At 40.6% G+C, this 24,563-nt stretch overlaps 1 protein-coding gene across 3 annotated transcripts in view; it reads right to left on the minus strand.

The window, feature by feature from the left end:
• Positions 1-13,156: 13,156 nt before the first annotated feature.
• The window catches only part of BLTP2 (bridge-like lipid transfer protein family member 2), a 187,460-nt gene continuing 176,053 nt past the window's right edge, over positions 13,157-24,563 (minus strand). For all 3 annotated transcript variants that reach the window (XM_073616776.1, XM_073616775.1, XM_073616774.1), the window contains 2 exons: positions 23,686-23,820; positions 13,157-16,380 (listed from right to left, as the gene is read on the minus strand). In XM_073616776.1, the coding sequence (XP_073472877.1) occupies positions 16,204-16,380; positions 23,686-23,820 (312 nt within the window). In that variant the 3' untranslated portion in view covers positions 13,157-16,203. The remainder of the gene's footprint in view (positions 16,381-23,685; positions 23,821-24,563) is intronic.

Genomic DNA, 24,563 nt, shown 5'->3' on the forward strand with positions numbered 1-24,563 from the left:
CACTGTCACGAGGCAGAATTGGGAGATGCTTGTTTACATTAGCATCTCCCCGTTCTGTCTCCCCGTGAGGCGATCGCGGGTATCCCCATGGCGATCGAGTCTGCAGGACCCACGATCCGAATCACGGAGCTTGCCACGGGCACGCCCGCTGGCCGCCTCTTAAAGGGGAACGTACAGGCACGCGATTCTGCCTGTACGAGCCCTTCTGCCACAGTATATCTGTGTGAGGTGGTTGGCAAGCGGTTAAATGTCTTTTTTTTCCTTTAGAAATGTCATTTTTCTGTCAAAACATGGGAAACATGAGAGACAGGAGACTGTTCTAAACACGGGAAACGTGCCACTTTACAGGCATACTTTATACACACCCCCCAGGTACGAAATTTAAAGGAATATTACACTTTTATTCTTTCACTTTAAACATTATTAAAATCAATGCAAAAAAAACTTTTTTTTGCATTGATACATGTCCCCTGGGGCAGGACCCAGGTCCCCAAACACTTTTTATGACAATACCTTGCATATTAACCTTTAAAATTAGCACTTTTGATTTCTCCCATAGACTTTTAAAGGGTGTTCTGCGGCTTTCGAATTTGCCGCAAACACCCCAAATTGTTTGGTATTCGGCGAACAGCCAGTGTTCGAGTCGAACTCATGTTCAACCCGAACATAAAGCCCATCCCTAGTTGATACACAGAGCTTATTACACCCCCGAGAAGTTATTCAGGTATGGCAGGAGACTGGATGCGAAATGCCTCAAATGCCAGGAAACGGGGGACCTCATACACATGATGTGGAGATGCCGTTGTTTCGTTATTGGGAGGGGGTCTTGGATATCCTAAATGGGATCTTTGGGACATCCTTGGGTCAGGAGGTTAAGCTCTGTGTGTTGGGCTATAGGGAGAAACTAGGTGAGGGTCAGAGTATGACAGTCACAATATTAAGGTGCTTATTCCAGGCCAGAAAACTGATAGCACTGAGATGGCAGTCGAGGAAACCCCCAGCAGCGAGTGAATGGATTAATACAATAAATGAAACTATATTGAAAGAAAAACTAACCTACATAAAGAGGGGAAATTCGAAAAGATGTGGAGAGCATGGCAGGTGAGAATGGGCACCCCCTCCTTAGTGGCTTAAACTTAGAGTAAGAGCGGTGAACTATTAAAAGGGATGAATTCGAAAGATAATCTCTAGCTAAATTGATATTAGTAGAAGGGAACACTGAATTTTGGCAAGGTTTAAAAATGAATACAAGACTTATGCCGCGTACACACGATCGGAATTTCCGACAACAAATGTTCGATGTGGGCTTGTTGTCGGAAATTCAAACCGTGTAGGCTCCATTGGACATTTGTTGTCAGAATTTCCGACAACAAAAATTTGGGAGCTGGTTCTCAAATTTTCCGACAACAAAATCCATTGTCGTAAATTCCGAGCGTGTGTAGACAATTCCGACGCACAAAATTCCACGCATGCTCTGAATCAAGCAGAAGAGCCGCACTGGCTATTGAACTTAAATTTTCTCGGTTCATTGTACGTCACCATGTTCTTGACATTTGGAATTTCCGACAACATTTGTGTGACCGTGTATGAAAGACAAGTTTGAGACAACATCCGTCGGAAATATATCCAGGATTTCGTTGTCGGAATGCCTGATCGTGTGTACGCGGCATTGGTGTAGTATAGCAGTGAAATATAGGAAAATTAGGAAACCAGCACGGATGTTTATAAACAGCGACTATTTTTCTAATGGGAAGGGGAGGGAGGAAAGGGGAGGGGAGGGGAATTGGGGAAAGTTTGATGGATAGTAGAACAATGCTGGAGATATAAACTATGCTGGACAAATATCATGCTTGGAAAACATGGAAAAAAAAAATGAATAAAGAATAGGTAATTAAAAAAGAAAGAAAAAAGAAAAGGAATGTCAGTGAAGGCAATCCCTGAAAGGTGAAAAAATGTGAATATAAGAAACATAGAAAACATGACCAAGCACAGAGAAGTGCTCAATGTGGAGGATAAAGATGTCTACCTGAGTAGGATCAATGGCTTGCAGCAACCGAATGAGCTGTCCCATGTGAGGTGAAAGAGTGAAATGAAAAATCCCAGTCATGTTGGCTCACCCATTTATAACCCCACAAGGGCTCCAGTGGACCCCGCCCCTAGATAATCCGTTCAGGTGTCAACTATAGTATAATAGGTGAATGAACAAACATTGTTAAATTATGTTGCCTTATTGGATTATGTGAAATCTCCATTAATTGCTGTAAAATATTGCAATGAGAAATATATTTCAGTTAGAGGGAAATATATTTAAAATACTGAGTGTTGTGTTGGTGTTATTGTAATTAGTTCAACTTCAAAGGTTGGCCTTTTGTTCTCCCTGTTAACATCTTCCCTGGGTAGTAAACAACAGCCTTCTTTGACTCATCCAATCAGGCTGTGCCCAATATACATTTACTAGGTACAGTGACCAATTAGGGAGAATTATATTAGCCACACTACAGAAAGGAGGGGGGGGATATAATGCTTTTGTGACCAAGCTAACTCACTCTTTGGTGTGGGAACAGACAGCAGTCACCATGGGCTGACCTGAAGTTAGCACGTAATCTAATATACTTGTATTTTATACTGTACTGTAAATATGGGTGTTGTGGGTAATTTGTAAATACCATGTAAGCCAGGAGACCTACACTGTACATTGTGTTGTAAATAATGTTGGGTGTGTACTTTGTATAGATTATGTAACCCTATTAATAAATGTGTATTGCGGAACGAACCACCTCTTTGTTGTAAGATCTCTCAGATCTAGATATGTATATGTCCATACTACTACAATGATTGAGGTGTATGCACAAAATACAGAACTAGTCAACAAAATGGCGACCACGAAGGGACAGAAAAATTTGGTGGTCTCTTTCAGCAATATCTCAAGGGGTTGCAATATCTACAAAAGGCACACTTTGAAAGGGTTTTTCATTTGAATGCTAAAAAAATGAACATTGGGTGCTCTATGTGCTCGATATAGAAATGGGCTATAAGAAATAGCTGTGTTCTACAGTGTGTAATTAATAGGGAGCCTACGAGGAACACATAACTTTTGTTAAAAGCTAAATATAATATAGAATTGGTACATGAAGAGTCCAGATGCATTAGAAGGAGATGAAAAGAGCTGTTGCCCAATGTTTCTATGCATGAAGGTTCAGTCTATTTAAAAAAAAAAAAAGAGAGCTGTTTCCTGTATGTATGCATATCAACAGGAATTGAGAGCACAGCACAAAAGATGGATAGGGAGGACAGACAGTCTTTAGAAAATGTGCTACTTGTAGCTAACTATATTGGCAAACTGTTGCCAGGAGTGCACATAACATTTCATGCAGATAATGTCTTGCAACGATGTAAATTGCTGGGAGTTGCCAACTCCAGAGATCAGGTTAAAGTTTTACTATTAACAGTTAACTTAGACACATGGTCTTCCCTACCAGACCATGTTAAAGAAGGAAGAGCAGATTACAATGAAACTGTAGATGAATTGCTAAAAATAATATATCCCTTTGACCTAGGCTTAAAAGCAGCGTATAGAACAAAACAGGAAAATAATGAGAATCCATTTCTTTATGCAAACAGGCTATGGTCAGCTTACTATGTAGGCAAACGGAGAAACGTACACAGAGAGGACCCAGAGTACAAAACCCTCCTAATAGCTAATGCCCATCCAAAATTTAAAATTAAATGTGGATTTTTTATAAATCCCCTTAGAGATTCATATCAATGCATCATGGACTGTATGCACAAATTTTTTCATGTAGCCAGAAGGTCTAATTCTGTGAAATCAAAGACTTATCACCAGAGTACAAACAACAAAACCTGTTTAGCAAGTCACACTACAGGAGAATTTGCCACCTTTTCAAACAGAAAGAGGCACCATTACAATTACAATGCCTCCAAAGATAAGATCTATAGGCATGGCCCCCCAGGTACTAGTCAAAGGCAAATAGCCTCATGCTCCCCTTTGAATGTAAATTCCATGGAAAGTGATCTCAGATTACAGCACAGGAAATCAGTTTTGAAAGAGGTTAAGTTAATTAGCACAATTACCTCTCTTGAAAATGAGATTGAACTACTGAAGTTGCATATTCATAATTGGGAAAATACCAATAAAATAATGGAAACATCACAACATGTTCTTAAGGTAAAATATGAAGCATGCCATGCAGATGTGGTACAGTGTAGGAAAGAACTGAAAGAAATAAAACAATCTTTTGATCAAATTGTTAAGGTCCCACAGAAAACCATCTGTTCCATTCAAGCAGAAAATACTGGAGGGGGGGCCAACCTATCTATGCTATCTGCTAGGACTTCACCTTACTGTGAACAAACCTTAAATATAAGCAATGTAGAAAAAGCAAAAGAAATACCAGATCTAATGTGTCATTCAGATGTCTATGATCTGAGTCATTTGTTTTCACCAGATCCAAGGGTGAATGTCAGTGAACATATACCAATATAAATATGTAAATGTAACAATGTGGCAGTGTTTGTTTTCTTTGTGTGAAAGAAAGGGAAAAGGGTAATAACTTTTGTCTAAGTTATATTTTCCAGGTGCAGGGAGCTCATGAAAAAGTATTTACATATTAATTAGGTGTATCAATATAAATGTATTTATACATAAATACATACACCTAAGGTAATGTATATTAGGCTAGGTATTCAAACATGGTTATTAGTAATACAGGTGTTTATCTTCCCCAAAGGATCAGAAGACTGCCATAAATATTCAAAGGTATAGGGTACAAGTAGTGTTTAGTACAGAAGCCTACTCTTGCTTCATTTTATATATTTATTATTTATGTATTTGTTTTTGGTTGGTGTTCTTGGTTTTTGTTTGTTTTTTTTTTGTTTCCTTTCTCCTGTTTGCGTAAACACATAACAATTCATTTGCGATTTATCAAAGCTCTATCCAGGATGTATGGGTTCAATCTAAATGAATGTGTGTGTCTGAGTGATGGAATGCATGGGTATGAACTGTCCATGTGTAAAGAAAGATTTTTTTTTTTGTAGGGGTGTACTCACCATTGTTTTTATAGCCAACAAGTGTGATCACACTAATGCGCATGCTTTGTACTGTTTATGATTATTTTATTAATTTTTCTCGTGTGTAATGAGCTCAATACTGGTACCAGTTTAAATTAATACTTTTTTTTTACAAGTTTATATGTATTCGCGAATAAATAACCTGTGCACAGATAAGAGATCTCCATCCCTATAACTCTGAGAAACTGTAGGGATTTTGTTTTGATAATTTTTCCTTTTCTGTGGCTTAGAGTGAAGTTTCATTCACTCTAATACGTGGAAAATACATAACAATGCATTGCTTTGCACCTTGTGGCATCTTATGGATTCAGTAGATCTGGTGTTGGTTGTCCTTCCAAATTGACGCATGTGCTGTTAATATGTGTAAAGGTTTTATGTCTACAGGTTGTCTTCGTAAACTTTAAGTACTTACAAACACACCAGGTTTTCCTATAACTTTTTGTTTGTCAGAGTACAGATATGTGGGTGTGTCTGTACATTTTCGACTGTACTTACTGTGGATGGACGCATTATCTCAGCTGAAAGTCTGTTCCAATCATCCACTACGAGTTTAGTCCATTATGAACCTCTCAGAGAGGTACAGTGAGGTGTTATTAATTTTTGAGTTTTGTATTTTAGGAGAAATACACAGACAATGACAAATGATTGGACCCAGATTGGACAAAGTACTTTGAAACACAGACAGAGGACCTTAAAACATAATTTTTATTTATTTTTTTTTTGTTTTAAGGAGAAGCCTTGAATCCAATTAATTGCAGTCAGGCCCAACTAAATTCTAAAAAGAAAAACATTTAAACATTTTTTTTTTTTAACAGAGATCCTGCTCTCTGTAATACAAGTTCTTGTGGCCTGATTCACGTGCAAATAGATTTGCACTGAGAGTCAATTAATATGTTAATCACCACCAACAGAGGGTGTTGCCTTTTGAATAGCTACAATGTTTGAAGGCAGTTTCAATGTTTTTTTTTTTTTTTTTGACAGAATACAGATTCAATTTTTTTTTTTTTTTAATTTGTTACATTTTTTTTTCTCTCATTTTTATTCTTCTTTTTTCTTAACGGTAATTTTTTTTTTCTTTACAAAAAAAAAAAAAACAAAGGGGGGAAGAACGATTTGTAATTTTTTTTTTTAATTCTTTTTTTTAATGTTTACGATTTTTCTTTCTTTCCTATAGTATTATTTATTTATTTATTTTTTGTATGGTGATTCTTGAGTTTGGTGTCACTAGGGTGAAATAAATAAACAAATAAAAAAAAAATAGGGGAGTAGGGGGGAACATTATATGGAGAACATTTAAAATGGTTAGAAATGTTGATATAGAATATTAAAGCTTCCCTACAGCATTTTGGGGATGGACCAAGTTCCAACAGTTTTTCTTCTCTCTTTCGACATTGGATAATTGTTATTGTAATAAATGTATGTGATTGTAGCTATAACCAACTATGACAGTAACACCTGGGTGTTAGCAACAGTCATGTGACTATTTTCTTTGTATATGTGACATACAATCCTCTCTACAGTTCTAATATTGGGCAGTCATCATATGTGGTCATTGATCAATTATTTTTTTTTTTGTTTATTGGTCAGTTTTCTTTTTTGTGCCATAACCAAGTTCAAAGAGCATTGTGTGAATATCATATAGATATACTGGGACTGGTGAGACTCATAGTGATTGGCAAATAGCAGGGAGTATAGTACAATTGTACTTAAGAGTAATTTAGTTTGATTGTTCCTGAAGCCACTAGTGACTGATGACATCACACTTATCTGTATTCTGAAATCAAGTTATTTTTGTCTGCGTAGGCGACACTGCCTAATCTGCACGGAGAACTCTTAAAGTGATGACCTCTTCCGTAGCCTGCTAAAGGCAGGATTCATACAGTAGCTACACACGGTAACCAAGGATGGAGCTATATGCCCAAAGGTTTGGCATCAGCCAAGGTTGAACGGAACACAGTTTCAGTAAAAGGAGTTAGTGGTGAGTTGCGATGGCAACAAAACTCCCTGGAACACGTGAAGGGTCATACACGCACACACAACGTGGTATTCCACAGAAGGTGGGGCAGAGGTACTTGCAGGCATATGACAATGGAGGAAGAAAGATGGGGGGATGAAAATCAGACACCTGGCTGAAGGGCGTAACCATTCAAATTGTTACACATGTCACTGGGAAAGGGGTCTCATTAGTATGTCGCAGTATATCTATGACAATTCTAATCAAAGGTCCTTACGGCTCAGACTTACCAGACAAGCATTCAGTTGAATGCATATGTTTTAAATGTACTTGTGTTTTTATTTCTCTACCTTTGTCCACATGAATAAAGTATAATCTTAGAAAGCCAGGAAAAGCTGGTCCCCAGGCTATTATTGTATGCTGTATCCACTTGGAATCACCAGTGAAGGCCGTCCCAGAAGCAAGGGCACCATGACCAGATTCGCCTTATGGACTTTCATACTGTTATTATCGGACTATTGTTATTATTGGACTGTTGAGAACAAGGATCCTCATGTTTTTTTTTGTTTTTTTTTTCCTTATTGTTTTGTTTTGGTGCCGTTTCTCATGATTTCTATTTTGGACTTATGACATCCAGAACAAGTGATGACTACCAATACAGGGATCCAGAAGTGTGAACTGTAGAGATGGAGAGTTTAAAAGTTTTTTTTTTTCTTCTCAAAGAGTTTTATTTCATTTCAGAGGACAAAGTCAAACGTGCCAGATATTGAAGGAGATTGCACATAAACCATTATTCTAGGTGTGGCCGAGTCTCATATTTTCAACTGGCCACAAGGGGCCATCTGTTGCCTTATTGGATTATGTGAAATCTCCATTAATTGCTGTAAAATATTGCAATGAGAAATATATTTCAGTTAGAGGGAAATATATTTAAAATACTGAGTGTTGTGTTGGTGTTATTGTAATTAGTTCAACTTCAAAGGTTGGCCTTTTGTTCTCCCTGTTAACATCTTCCCTGGGTAGTAAACAACAGCCTTCTTTGACTCATCCAATCAGGCTGTGCCCAATATACATTTACTAGGTACAGTGACCAATTAGGGAGAATTATATTAGCCACACTACAGAAAGGAGGGGGGGGATATAATGCTTTTGTGACCAAGCTAACTCACTCTTTGGTGTGGGAACAGACAGCAGTCACCATGGGCTGACCTGAAGTTAGCAGGTAATCTAATATACTTGTATTTTATACTGTACTGTAAATATGGGTGTTGTGGGTAATTTGTAAATACCATGTAAGCCAGGAGACCTACACTGTACATTGTGTTGTAAATAATGTTGGGTGTGTACTTTGTATAGATTATGTAACCCTATTAATAAATGTGTATTGCGGAACGAACCACCTCTTTGTTGTAAGATCTCTCAGATCTAGATATGTATATGTCCATACTACTACAATGATTGAGGTGTATGCACAAAATACAGAACTAGTCAACAATTAGCAAAATGATCATAGAGTATATAATGGAATGCATGTATAAACTAACCTGTGGCGATGGTAAGGCAGATAACGAGGCCAGGGAAGAGTATGTACAAGACTGCAGATACTGTATATAAAAAGGGAAGTCAAAAAAGCAATCCCTAGAAGAAAAGCGAAAATGGTTGGTACCACGGCCTTTCTGAAGCATACTACCCAGTTGTTGAATGAAGTGGGAGGTCTTAGTACAGATGGCCACTGCTTAATGGTTACTGCAGATGTATCTTCTTTGTATTCCATCATTCCCATGACAGGGGGTATGAGGCTGCCATCTTTTGCCTGTCTAAAGATGATTCCCTGTCAATCTAACATAAGAGGATTGTTCTACAGCTCATTGAGTTTACTATGGAGCGCAATTATTTTTTACCTCCAAAACACTGGCGTGGCTATGGGGGCCAAGTTTGCCCCCAGCCTCGCCAATCTATTTATGGCAAGATGGGCGGAGGTGATAATTTATGATCACGCACCGCCCGAACCAATGTTTTGGATGCGTTATATAGATGACGTCCTGTTTTTATGGAGGGGTGATTGTCATTCTCTGAAATCCTTCATTGAGGACTTAATCAAAATGAGTGTGGTATTCATTTTCTCTCAAATATAGTGAGAAACAAATTCATTTTTTTAGATCTGACCATTTTAAGACAGTTATGTTATTACTTTCTTCAAACACACCAATTGGAATGGGTATATGCCTTTTGGGAGTTGCCACCATCCTTCATGGCTTAAAGCCATCCTGAAGGGACAATTGCTTACAATTGGGTGTAACAGCTCTAACCTTGATGACTTCCAGTCACAATCCCTTGTTCTCAAAGATTACTGGATAAGGAATATGGCGAACAAGAACTTGACCGAGTAATCAACAAAGTTCAAAATCTTGAACGTAATTCATTGTTTAATCAAAATCCTTCTCGTGTCCCTGTTGTTAAAAATTACTATCAGCTTTCTTTTATCACCACTTATTCAAGTTATCATACTTTGGTTAAAAAACTCCTTTCTAAACACTGGAAAATATTGAAAAATTAGTTTTGGGACCTGTTTTACCTGACTACCCTAAAATAATTTTCCAAAGGGCTAAGACCTTGAGGGATTTTGTGGCCCCAAATGTGGTTGAACTGCCCCTTAGGCTAGGTCTACACATATGCAAATTGGATATGTTTTGAATCGCATCCAATTCTCATGACATGTGAAAGAACATTGTTCTCTATTGTGCCTGTTCAAATATGTTCGGTGAAGCCAGAGCACGGATTTAGTGCAAATTGAAAAAAAAGAGTCCTGTCAGATTTCTGAGCAGTGCGGTCTGGCTCAGGTGCGAATTCAGGCCCACTGACTTCTATGGGAACGCTTCTGAATAGCACGTCATTCATTTGTGAACAGGATAAAATCCTGACCTCATCAAAAACTGACCTTAAACCCTGAACTACTACTTAGTCAATTAGCTGTGAAAACGGAGCTTCAGTTCGCACATGTGTGAACCCAGCCTTAGGGTCTCGATGTTTGGTAACCTGAAAGGTTTCGTCCCTTGCCGTAGGGGCAAGATGTGTGGTATTATTGGAAGTAACACCGTCAGGGCAAAATTCTTTACCTCCAATAGTACATCCAAGTTATACGAAATTGACAGTTTAGTTTCCTATTCTACTAGGGGTGTGGTTTATCTTCTGTAATGTGGAATTCAATATGTTTGTAGAGCCACACAGGCATTGCAGACTAGAATTAATGAACATATAGGGAACATCTATAAGGGTTTTAAGGGCCACAGCCTATCAAGACACTATCGTTTGCATCACAATAGGGATCCTTCCTCTTTGAAGACAATTGGTATTGATCTTTTCTCTCCTCATTGGAGAGGTAGCCACTTCGTGAGGTGGTTCTCTAGATTTGACACTAAGTGAATTTTGCAATTAAACATGAGGTTAGAGGAAATCTCACAAAGTGAAGAAAATTCCCCTTTCAGACAGTTGTCCGAATAACAGGAGTGCTCTTTGGAAGATTTCCCCTTACCTTTTGTTCTAAAGACAGCTCTAAAATTTAGCATTTCCCCTACTTTCTCACTCAGTGGCACTATTCACCAGTACAGAGAAGTCAATCTCCGTAATGGCGACACAGAAAGAAATCAAAACTTGATAGAGGGTTAAAACCCTTCCCCACTCTATCCAAAACCAAAAAAAAAAAAAGTTTTTCCTAGATCTACACTTTAAACATAGCCATATAATTGTACAGGCTGTGGTATGTGCAGGCATGATCTGAGCCTCTCAGGGTATGAATAAACTTCACAGTGCAGCAAACTTTAATAACTGTCAAAACATACAAGTTTATTTTATTTTTTTGTTTCATAAACAAGTTTATATGAAAGGAGAGGGAGTAGAAGGATACTGTGAATGCCCTATTGGTGGAAACAGTAGCCATCATGACAAGTTTTTCAGTGTAGACCATATCAGTATTTAAGAGACACCAACCAACTTGAGAAAGAGTAGGTTTGAACCTGAAGCATAGTATTTTCACAATAAAGCAATGTTGTTGTCATGCTGCTGGTTCACAATAATGTAAGTGATAGAATTAAAAAAAAAAGATCATCTTTTATGCAAAATAAGTCCCTGGTACTGACTTTATAGATCTGGCCGTATCTATATCTACGCACAGATGTTAAATTGATGCCCAATCCAGACATTTTCTTTGTTCTTTGGGAACTTTTAGTCCAAGCAGTCTCCCTCCATGATGTACAGTGCCTTGAAATATTATTCATACCCCTTGATATTTTCTACATTTTGTCATATTACAGCCAAAAACGTAAATGTAGTTTATTGGGATTTTATGTGGATTTTATGTGATAGACCAACACAAAAGTGGCAAGTAAAATAATAAATGGTTTTCAATTTTTTTTTTTTTACAAATAAATATCTGAAAAGTGTGGTGTACATATGTATGCAGCCCCCTTTGATCCGATACCCCTAACTAAAATCTAGTGGAACCAAATTACCTTCAGAAGTCACCTAATTAGTAAATAGAGTCCATCGGTGTGTAATTTAATCTCAGTATAAATAAAGCTGTTCTGTGAAGCCCTCAGAGGTTTGTTAGAGAATCTTAGTGAACAAACAGCATCATGAAGGCCAAGGAACACACTAGACAGGTCAGGGATAAAGTTGTGGAGAAGTTTAAAGAAGGGTTAGGTTATAAAAAAAAAAATAGGCTAAGCTTTGAACATCTCACGGAGCACTGTTCAATCCATCATCTGAAAATGGAGAGTATGCCACAACTGCAAACCTACCTAGACATGGTTGTCCACCTAAACTCACAGACCAGGCAAGGAGAGCATTAAATCAGAGAAGCAGCCAAGAGGCCCATAATAACTCTGGAGGAGCTGTGGAGATCCACAGCTCAGGGGGGATAATCTGTCCACAGGAGTGGCAAGAAGAAAACCATTGTTGAAAGAAAGCTATAAAAAGTCTCGTTTGCAGTTTGTGAGAAGCCATGTGGGGGGCACAGCAAACATGCGGAAGAAGAATTCTTTGGATCAAAATGTAACTTTTTGGCCTAAAAGCAAAACACTGTGTGGCGGAAAATGAACACTGCACATCACCCTGAACAAACCATACATGCCGTGAAACATGATGGTGGCAGCATCATGTTGTGGGGATGCTTTTCTTCAGCGGGGACAGGGAAGCTGGTCAGAGTTGATGGGAAGATGGATGGAGCCAAATACAGGTCAATCTTAGAAGAAAACCTGTTTGAGTCTTCCAGCAGGACAACAACCCTAAAAACATACAGCCAGAGCTACAATGGAATGGTTTAGTTTAAAGCATATTCATGTGTTAGAATGGCCCAGTCAAAGTCCAGACCTAAGTCCAATTGAGAATCTGTGGCAAAATGGCTGTTCATAGACGCCTGCCCTCCCTTGACTGGCTCCATGATTCAGCTGTATATTGTTGTAATATGACCATCATCCTTTGGTTTTAACAATGTTGTATGTAAACTTTATCTTTGCCAATTAATACAATTTGTACTTTTTTATACATGTTCTATACTTCTTTATCCGATAATATCCCTTGCCCATAAAATCCCAGGGGCACCCTTTTCTGCTTTTTCTCCATATCTGGGATGTGGCTTGGGTTTCAGCTCTATTATCTACAGGTAGCTTCTAACTACAATTTTCCTTCATAGGCGCTCTCTATCCGATCTGACAGAGCTTGAGCTATTTTGCAAAGAAGAATGGGCAAAAATGTCACTAGATGTGTAAAGCAGGTAGAGACACCCCCCAAAAAGACTTGCAGCTGTAATTGCAGCATTGACTCAGGGGGGCTGAATACAAATGCACGTCACACTTTTATCTGTAACAAATGTTGAAAACCATTTATCATTATCCTTCCACTTCACAATTATGTGCCACTTTGTGTTGGTCTATCACATAAAATCCCAATAAAATACATTTATGTTTTTGGTTGTAAAATGCCAAAGTGTGGAAAATGTAAAGGGGTATGAATACTTTTTCAAGGCACTGTATGTGTAACAGGTACACTCAAATAATATTCTAGCACTCATATTAGACTCTTCTAGAACAAGGCACACAATAAACACACAACAACCACTTATGTTTAAAAGTAACAATATGATTTTTAATCATCATTGGTGGAGAGCAATCCGTACCAAAAAGTGCAAATGTCTGCAGATGAGAGCAGGAGTTTATACACCTATGTAGCAGCAACAACTGCACCCAGCCCCACCTCAATGCATATAAATATGTATATATACATTTATAAAAAGTTACACCACCTCTGGAAATGCTCTTACATCATAATCATGAATGTATTATTACAAAGGTAAGTGAAGTCCATGCCCACCACACTGGTGGCATGATACCCCAGAAATATACAGTCCCAAGATCTGTGTTAATAAAAAAAAGGAATAAGGGCACAAGGGCTATGGGAAAAAGCCAAAGAAACAGCAACAGAAAAATGATATCAGAAATATCAGAATTACAAATGAATCTCTGGAAAAATAAATATTTAATCAGGAAGCGATTTTCATTTAATGTTCATTAGACATTTGTCACATAAACGCTTGCAGCTATTGAGGTCAGAAACAGATCCTTCTGGCAGCAACAGTGTTAATAGTGAGGCAAAAAGAGTGAAGGCAACATGCAGCAGCCTCTAAGTGAGTGGTTAAACAGGGAGCTTATACTTCATGTATCAGGGTCCACCCGTCTATCGGTGGAGGGGATTGTGTTCACATCAAAGGATATCTGGTGGGTCAAGTCATTTATATAGCATCATATCTGTAGCAATTACTTGGTGCTTATTGCTGGACTATATTATCTAATATCACAGGGAAGCTAGTTAATTGGATATTGCATACAGACCTTAAAGACAGTAATATGGTGTTTGCAGCAGTGATGAGCAGTAACCCACAGCAAACAAAACCATAATGCTACGCTAGGAAAAATGCTAATTTCTGAGTGGCTTCCATAAGCTACTGTACTACGTAGCTTTCTGCACCATGTATTGATGCAATGGGCTCCCCATTCAGTGTTATTCTGGGAGGCTCTTCAATCATGTAAGTGATATGTAACCTTTGATTTATTAAAGTGAACATGTGGCCAGGGTTTAGACATCCAAATATTTCCGTATTCTTAAAAAGCAGTAAAGGAGCACTAAAAACCCTGACTGACCCATGTAGCTGCAGGCACTGCAGAGAAATTATTTCTAAAATTTACAAGAGAGGCACTGAAATTGCAGCTCATCTTAGATGCGGACACTTTTTTTTTAACTATTGCTTTCGTATATGTGGTACCATCTTTGCTTCCTCTGGTAACAGGAACGTGGCAGCTTGAAATCCCTCTAATGCAAAGAAACAGCAGGTGCTGTTTAGAAAAGGGTAGCAACCTGACTTCAGTCTCTGTTTTTATCTTTCAGGATGAACTACTCCCTGGTGCCTACAGCTAGAAGGGTTACTTAAAGTGGATGTAAACCCTCTCCTATATCCAGTGAAGTGAACAGCCTCAGATGATACACAGAGATAAAACAAATCTCTCTACCTAAGTTTTACATGTATATCTGCTGTCTTCCGCTTTATATATTCTTTAGAAAATGTACATTGTGTTAGAGATTTTTTCCTCCTGTTCGGCACTGGGAGTGGATTCTTGGCATACAGCTGATTGGAGGAAAGGCACACCCCCCCTCTCCACACAGGCAGAGGAAGGAAAGAATGTGTAGAGCTAGGAAGGAATGTGCAGAGCTGTGTTGTGACAAGTCAAGCTCTCTGCTAATCTATTTATAGCAACTTCCCTTGACACAAATTTCAGGCTGGTTTTATCTTGGTTGACAGAGAACTTGTCAGAAGTTATCATGCTGATAATAGAGCAACTAAACAGCAGAAACACACAGGACTTAGTGCTTTGGAGAGAGATAATAAAACACTACAGATATATGTGCTTAGGTCAAATTTCATGAATCAGGTTTACATCCACTTTAAGGCTTGTTTTAAAGCTCATTTATGGCTTGTCAAGAATTTTAAGTGTAGACTTGAAATTGAAAAGCCTACACCTAGCTCAGCATCTAATAAGGTGCACTGGTGTTAGAAATCACATAACAGCCTATTTCTAACAGTTTGTATCACCACACTGATATTAAAATTAGCCTTGCAGTCTGTTTCAATTTTACTTACCATATTTGTAGGCGTTTTACAGTGTACTGCTAGAGTAAACAGGGTTAACCAAGACGAACAGTAAATGCAGTGTTTGTACAGAATATGCTTTAAAGACATAGTGCCATTTCTACTGTGCCAGTTGATGTTCCTATCAAGTGCTCAGGCAGGAGCTGCTCTTTGTCAGATGTTTGCCCTCAATATGTATACAGACACAATCACAGGGCATACTGCTGGTTGTGTGACCTGTTGTCTCAGGATTACTACCCTCTGATTGAACATTCACAGAATGTACTTGACTCTTTCAACCCTTCCTTAAAAATTTAAATTGCACTTTTTTGATCCTCCATGACAGCTACTACACCATGAGGCCGTCTTTTGTATCAGCTGAGATATGATATAAAAATAGACTGAACCAGCAATATCTCTCCAGTGCTTTCTAAAGGCCTAGGAACAAAGGGTCTCGATTATTATTCTAAGAAACTACATTATTGGGCAGCTTTAAATTCTACAATTCTAGTTTTAAGTGCATGGCATCCACTTAGGCAAAATAATGAACTTAGGTGGGATCACAATATCCTTCCAGTAACTTCCAGTAGGAAGGATAGTGATAGGAGAACAACGTGCAGGATCATTTACTCTATTTCCAGTCCCAATTGATAGACATGCAAAACTCCAAGTTAAGGGGCTGATTTGGATCCTACAGAGGAGAAAAGACAAGTTGATATGGACTTGATGTTTAGGTCTCCTAACTGTAGCAAGGTCTTTTGGAATACTGCATTTCTATAAGAGGAAGAACTAATGCCCCACAATGATTTTATAAGCTATTCCATAAAGCAAAACTGGTAGCCGCAACACCGGTAAGACTCTGCTTATCTTTTCACAGATACTTCGCCCACATTTCTGTCTTGGACCGAATGCTTAGGGCATGACCTCCAGTAAGCAATCCTCTGAGCTATACAGCCAAAAAGGCCATCTAATACATGTCCACAGTTTATTTCCTCCTGCCAAATATGGACTTCTTTCCAGTATTTTTATCAGTCATACTGAGTCCAATGATAAGTCTTGCCTTCTCGTCCTCCTCCTGTTGATTCATGTCAGTCTTTGTCTCAGTCTTGCCTTTTGTCTCTGCACCTGCAGCAGGTTTCAGTCGTAGCTTCTCTTTAATGACCTGCACAGTATAGGTTAATCAGTAACAGCTGGTATCATTAACATATAAAAAGACAAAATATGTTCTACAATTAAGCTGATGAAGATGATCCACTAAGAGGCCATTCACACCTCTGTACTGCATTAGAGCATGTGCATTAACATGTGCAAAGTTAAGGCAGCCAATTCATTTCAACAGGCTGTCAAATGCACTAAATAGGTGCTTTTAACATTTTTGGCAGCACACTGCAACTTAGTGGGCTGCTTCATGGTGTGTTGCAATGCATGTCTCTTGGCAAGATGTGTTGGGATTCAATTCAAAATGAATGACAGTGCATCGCACCAAGGCCCGTACCACAGCATGATTGTATGAACAGGGCCTATTCACACCACTGCACTGCATTAGTGCATGCGCATTAACTTACATTATGTTAAGGCAGCCCATTCATTTTAATATGCTGTCTGTTTAATGTGCTGCAATGCAAGTCCATTGGCAAGGTGCGTTGGGGTTCCTTTCAGCATGAATGGCACTGTATTGCATCGAGGCCCTTACCACAGTGTGAGGATGTGAACAGGCCCTTAGAGGCTGATTGATGGAACATCATAATACTAGTATTTAAAACTAAACTTTAGGCAGATATAAAAGCCAAAAGACACAAGTTAATGCAGCTCTGAAATGAATACACCTTTAAATGTATTTTTTCTATGTTAAGTACTTGAATATGCCATAAGCCTCAGTCCATACCCTGTGTACAGCAGAGCTATAGTGATAGAAATTAAGCAGCATTACTGCTTCTCCTTTTACTGTCCAGTCACAGACCTGTGCTCAAAAGATGTAGGTAGGGTGATGCTGGGCATTAGATTGAGGACATGTAGTTAACAAAAATTAAGAATTGTGATGTACCTGTAAATGCCCTATTTCAGTACAGTACAGGACACAGAAATTGGTTCTTAGACCATAGGACACCCCCTAACAATAAATTAGGGGTGGGCAACAAAACAACCAAAAACCGGCAGCAGCAGGCCCACAGAAAAGAGCAAGAGGGTCAACTGACCCAAAAAGACAGTCAACAGCATTAGTGTCTTGTAGCAGAAATGGATCAATAGAGGCTCAAACAGCCACCTGTCCAAAAACAAAGAACAGTTTTGAATTATGAACATTAAAAACAGGCGATGACCCTATGAACCCCTACATCTTTGGGAGAAAGGGCTCAAGTAGAGAAGGAGGGACTCATTCCTTGAGGGCAAAAGCACTGGAAAAAATGGGGAAAATTGCCATCCAGCTGGGTGAAAGGGTAGAGAGGAATCCTGTACAGGGACTGCCCTGTAAGGCACGGAAGAGCAGTGAGTTTGCAAGGTAATATGTGTCAGGCAGCCCCAGGGTACTTTGTCTCCCTGTAGTGTAAAAGAAGGAGAGGATACCAGGAAGAAGACCGGGGAACTATGCAGAACTATGGTTGTCGGGGAAATGGAGGTGGTTTCATTCTTACATTCTTTACCCAACTGTTAAATTTTAGGGAATTAGAGATGCTAACAGATCTCGGTCTGCAGATCAGTCACATAACTGAAGATCTGTGGTGAGAGGCAGGCAAGTGCCGGGGCACCTATAGATCACAAGTAGAGGGGAGACAAGCACAAAAGCACAGAACTGAGAAAAGGAGCAATGCAACCTTTTCCAGTACTAAGCTTGTGAAAGAAGTCGACCCAGTGCCAAAGGCTAATCTTTTAAGGAATCAAAAAGCAGAAAAAATGTCTGGATGCAGGGAGGAAGGGTATATATCAAAACGAAGGTCAGAGTCTGAGGATCATGAAGACCTGTGTAATAAAGGAGGTCCATGTAGCTAACCTCCCCGCGCAGTGAGGAGTAAAGTTCCTATGATATTGAGTGGAGAACCCGGGCACAGGATTGCCTTAAGGAGTCTGGCAGCAGAACCTGAGGGAAATTCTTATGTAGAAGGTGCCAATGACAGTGTGTTCATTAACATGGGTTATAGATAGTCAAAAAGTCATGCTGAAGGGAAATGTGAACAATGAGGATTAGACCCAAATATCACAAGCAGTACAAGGTCAGGGGAGGAGCTAACTTAAAGTTAGTACATATCATATCAACCAGAAAGCCCACTGCGGTCTTCTGTGTCTGAGACAGTCCTAGACCACAGCTTTCAACCCTTCTGCTTTTCTCTGACACCTCATCCCCTCTCAAAAGTGGAGGAGAAGGAGGAGAGTGCACAGGTTTGTGTTACAGGTGCTTCAAACCAGTGAGAACCCCTGGGAACTGTTTAAGCAGCCCAGATATGGCTGCAGAAAAATCCTCCCTTGACATGAAGGAAGTGGAGAATTTTGTTGCTGAAGCTTTGGAAATACCAGATACTGTATATGGCAGGTATTAAGCTGTCCATTTGGGAAACCATTGCAGAATGAATTATGCAGGGGGTCCTCCCTACATAACTGAGGAATATGGGAGCGCAACCCATCGTTCTTCCTCCCCACCTTTTTGCTTGCACAAGTCCATTGCTTTCTGAGGGTTAAAAATTGCCTGTGAATTTGCCTGAGGGAAGCGGCAAACCAGGAGAGGAGACTTGGTCTAAGCCAGAACGCCTATGTTGCAGTCACCCCAGACAATGTCCCAACACTTTTTCTATCTGATTAAGGAAGTGGAAACTGCTGCTAGGTAGGGTTAGAGGCAAACTGGTGCTGAGCAGGCTGACAGAGCTGAGCAACCAGGAATCCCTATTCTGTGTAGGCTCACGCAGCAGTACATGTGTGCATAAGGCCTGCAAGATTATCAAACACACTATACTCTGAAGATTGCAGCCTGCAGGATCCAGTGCTGCTCCATTCTAGAATGCGGGGTTGGGGCACAGACCCTTTTGTTCTGCTGGCTTGGTTCTTAACAATCAGGATAGAACCCACCTCTGCCCCATCAGTGTTGGGGATATATAGGAACAAAGCTCACATGAGAAATCTTCAGAGAGGAACAGCCATCACCTAAGGACAGTAGCTAAAAATTGAGGATTAGCTGAGTTAGGAAGGGTTATGCCTAGACAGGGATTCCTGCCTTTTTTTGGCCAGCACCAATTCACTGGACAGTAGCAGCATAACCCAAGTATTCTTATGTGTCCTGTGATGTACAATTAGGAAATAAGTGCTTGGGGGGTGGACAGGTCTAAATTTGGTAAACAGCAAAATCTCCTAACTTTTTTTTTTCAAAAACGATTAATTTTTAAAGCACTCCATTGCCTTTAAAGTCCCAAAGCCATCAGAGTGGAGAATACATTTGTAAAACACATTGCTGTGATCTATAAATGGGAACTGTATTTTTTTTTTTAATTACTTTACAGCTGTGCCGCTTTTTAAATGAACCCCTATGTGCAAAACATATAAAATGTCAATAATAATAACACAGAATCTTGCTCAGGGGAGTCAATTTGGTTTCCTTTACAAAAGCAGGAAGGATTTTTTCCCCTAAAGAAACCTGGACAACACTTTTATGATTGACTGATGTTGATGGACAAATGCCTTTCAAAACAAAAAATAAAAAAAATTGGGTTTTTGTTACTCACTGTAAAATCCCTTTCATGGAGTTCATTGACAGACACAACACTTCTTAATCTTGACCATAAGGACGTCCCAAAGCAGTGCCTCAATGAGGAGTGAGTAACCAGAAATAGAACATGCAACAATACCCAAGAACCCCCCAGACAAAGAAGCAAAACCTTACAGCCGAAACACATATCTGAAGATGCCAAAACATCAGCTTTGTAAAACCTAGAAAAGGTGTCACAGATGATCAGGTAGACGCCTGACCAACTTGAGACACGGTCTGATGTCAGAATGCTCCGGAGGCACTTCTGACATCTAGTTAGAGATGTACATTTCCAGAAATTTTGAAGCCATGGGTAAAAAAAAATTGTTCCTTGTACAAATTTACCATCTTACCTGTCAATTAAAGCCTGAGAGGACAGAAACTATTATTTACTGCAGGGGTCCCCAACCCCGGGCCGCGGATCGGTGCCGGTCCATGGCCCATTGCTGACAGGGCTGCACAGCAGGAGCCCACAGACCTATCATAGACTGCGGTCGGCTGCTCACCTCCTGCTGTGCAACCATGCTGCCTGTGTGAGCTCTCCCGGGTCATTTGCCCACCCAGCCGACTGTCATCCAAACAGCAGGGCAGGGGGCAGGAGAAACTGTAGATCAGAATGGAGCACTCCTCCTGTCCCCTCCCCTTCTTATAGGATGACATCGGAGGAGTGAGCCAGGAGAGGACACGAACTGATCACAGCCTCTGTCTTGATAAAGGTAGGGGTTCTATGCAGGGGAGGCAGATATCAGAATACAGAAGAGTGGTGTTAGAGAGGAAAGGAGGGGCAGACTGCAGGGGCACTGTGATGGAGGAAACTGTGGTTGCTAGGGGCACTGTAATATAAAGAACACTGCACTAATCATTACATTAACCCTTTACAGTGCAGTCCCCTTTACATTACAGTGCCCCCCCCTTTACATGACCGTGCCCCCTTTACAGAGCAGTCCCCGTTACATTAATGTAAAGTGGACTGTATTGTAAAGGGGACTGCACTGTAATGTAAAGGGGGGCTGTAATGTGAAGGGGAACTGAGGACACTTTTATAAAGGGGGGGCTTTGCTGTAAAGGGGGGCTCCGTGAGCGTCAACCCCCCCCCCGGTCCCTGGGAAAATTGTCACCCGTGAAACCAGTCCCAAAGAGGTTGGGGACTACTGATCTACTATATCCCAACAATTACCCAACTGTGGAAGGTATAAGATAAAGCCCAGAAGCAAGCTAAACTGGAGTCTTTCCCCTGCAGTGCCCTTATGGGCAGAAATGCATATTTATTTTGTTTGAGAACTGCATTGAGAAGCACAGTGTTACTTGGACTATATTCCAGGATTTGCTTATCTTGAGCAAAGAACTTGCAATAATTTTAGGACTTTACATAAAGTCTCAGAAATCTTTCATTAAGGTCTTCGCGTTATATAGTTTGAATACCATGTCATAGATTTATTATTTATCATTGAAAAAAACAAAACACCGCTTTGAAAAAAAATGGAAAAAACCTGCTTTTCCATTTTTTTTATATCTTCCTATCTAGCCCTGAAAGAGTGTGCTGTAATGGGGAAGGGGGAGTCCGACCCTTAATGGCAGAAGCCTCGACTACTGTCTGCCTAATCCAGGCCTTTCCATGGGCCATCTGCAATCACAAAAAGAGTCTGACTTCTAAAAAAGGAGGCCAGAGCAGACAGATATACCCAAACTGCTTAGACCACATCCAAGGAGAGCAGCGTAACACCTCCTTGAGATGTGAAGGATGCAGACAAGGGGAAGGAAGGACAATGACCTAAATTAGATGAAAATCAGACACCACCTTAAGGATAGAGGGATGTGGATGTAGAACCATCCTATCCCTGTGAAGAACCAACATGGTGGGCCTACAAGGCCAGGCCCCAGCTCCAACAGGCGACATACAGAAGTGATGGCAACTAAAAAGGCAACCTTCTGGTAGAGAGTAAACGAGGAACTGTCAATTATTTTCAAAAGGGAGGCTACTAAAAAACCAAAGAACCAAGTTCGGGTCCCATGGAAGCAATTGAAAGCGCACTGGGGGAGCAAAGTACCGAACTCCTTGAAAAAAAATGGTACATTCATGGAAAGCATGGTTAAAAGTCGTTTAAAGAAGATTGCAATGGAAGATACCTGGCCCTTAATGGCACTCAAGGCCAGCTTTTGATCAATGCCCTGTTAGAAGAAGAGCCAAAATCCAGGACACCGAGAAGGAACATGGGTGTACCTCTGCAGCCACACACCACCTATTTCTGTGCCTTCAATATGGTAGGAATCACCAATCCCGACAACCCCCTGTCCCCCAAAACCAGACCTTCAATAGCCAAGCTGTCAAAGCTTGGCTATTGAAGATCAGCTCTAGGAACAGAAGATCTACTCGCAGAGCCACCAAGGAATATCGTGCCCAACTGCACCATATCGGTGTACGAAGGTTGCCAAGGCCAAACAGGAGCTAACAGAATGACCAGAGGGAGAGCGAGGGAGAAGCCAGAGAGTAGGGAAGGTAAATGAGTTGGTAATGACTCCACAGCACTCCCAGAGCTTCCATCCCATCTGCCAAGGGATCAATCCCTCATTCCAGCCACGAACCTTGACATCTTCCTGTGGATACAGGAGGCCAGCAGATTAATGTCCGGCGTGCCCCAGCGCCTGTATAACTGACAAAACACATGCGGTTGTAAAGACCACTGTCCTTGATTCAACGCTTGACACGGAGGTAGTCTGCCTGGCAGTTGTCTACGCCAAGAATGTAAATGGCAGAGAGAGCCAACATGTGCAGTTCTGCCCCCCAAAGAATGAGGAAGGCCAACAGCACTCTGGTGAATGACACAAGTCACTGTCGCGGCATTTTCTGAATAGATCCTGAAACTTAAGCCAGAGCACTGGTCGTAACACCCCCGCCAAAACAGAGAGCTTGGAAATCAGGGGGCCGGATGCAAAGCCACATCACACATGTACTTGAGGCCACGGACCAGTTGGTCTGCAACTTCCACAGCTACTGGCGATACCTGCTCACTAACCAAATTACAGCGCGAGAGTCAGTAAATGTCTGAGACACAAGTGCTGTGGCCAAAGCCAGGTGAAGTGCAGAGCTAGTGACCATAAACATAGAATCTGTGATCGACTCCACCATCTTGTTCGCAGGATTCTTTAAGCCACTTCCTTGGCAGCCCCTGGAGTATCCTCAATTGTTAAAATTTCCAGCATAGATGTAATCAGTGAGGCCACCAGCTCCTTTTTATACAAAACAACAGTGGCATAGGAATCATCCACACTATCCGAGGAACCAGCAACTGTTCCTCCAGGAACACAGTACCCACCGCAGCCGAGCCAGCTCTGGCTCAGAATTATGGCTAAGCGAGTGGCTAAAGGTCTACGTGTGCATGCTGGCCAGACTGGGGTGACCATTGGATCTAGATTATCCAGCCTGTCTGTTGATTGAAGGTCTCCGTGGGAAAAAAAAAAAGCTATGGATCCACAGGTCCCAGCAGGGAGCTAGGTCTTACTCCTAAAACTAGACAGAAAGAACTGAGCTGCCTATAGCAAAGATGGGGTTTACTACCAACTAGGACTGCCCATAGGCGGTGCTGTGCTTGTTCTTTTCTGCCTAGTGTCTTACTCCTGAAGGTGGCGCTATAACCCTACGGTCAAGTGCTGTGCCTGTCAATGAATGAAAGCAAGACATAGTTTGTTGTAATCTGATCAGATTTACACATTTATTTACAGCTTGAACAGAGATAATCTTACCTGTGCAACCAAAGCCTTACGACTGTCCCTCTTCACTGCCATGGCAAAATCCAGCCACGTCCAAGTGTTGTTGTGATATTCCAGACAAGGCAACACTAAATTAAGGTCTCCCCAGTCCACACTGTTTTTCTCACCCTGTACATGTGTCACATAAAAGAGTTTGCATTATTTTCTAGTTACCGTAGGACTGCGCAATAAAAAAAAATGCATTGACCTTGCCTTGCTGGCTAGCCAAACTGCAATTCACAGCAGTTGAAAATCCTTATTTTAAATACAGTAGTGATTTAGGCTCGTGCTGGAATATGTAGCAGTATGCAAAGGGTAAATGAATCATGTTAATTACAAAACAATGACTCAATTGAAACACATTTCTCTGAATCCAATATAGCTATAGAGACACAGACAAGAGTAAGGCCTCTTGCAAGAAACAAAGCTTCCAAAGATCAAATGACGACTGGGTTGTATACAGACTTTAAGTGTAATAATAGGATTTTTCCTACAGCTTACCTGTAAAATCCTTTTCTTGGAGTACATCACGGGACACAGAGCAGCTATAGTAATTACTATCTGGGTTCTACATATAGGTGTATGGACACAGGCACACCCAAAAGACAGGAAGGGCTTGGTACACAGACATAGCGCGTCTTGCGGGGGTTGCACCTTTGGACACTTCCAGTCCAGTGGGACCTGATGGTCTTGAGTCCTGTATCTCAGCATTGTTGAGCCCCTGGAAGCCAGCTTCTGGGAACTTCAATTGCAGGACTTGAAAATATTTTTTTACCTGGGGTGAAGCCAGGAAGTGGCACCCGCAGAAATATGTGGGTGGGAGATTTTCTTTTTCCTTTCCCAAATCAGTAGAGGAAAGGAGTTTGGCCTCA

This window comes from Aquarana catesbeiana, linkage group LG02, assembly GCF_042186555.1.
Source record: "Aquarana catesbeiana isolate 2022-GZ linkage group LG02, ASM4218655v1, whole genome shotgun sequence".
NCBI lineage: Eukaryota > Metazoa > Chordata > Amphibia > Anura > Ranidae > Aquarana > Aquarana catesbeiana.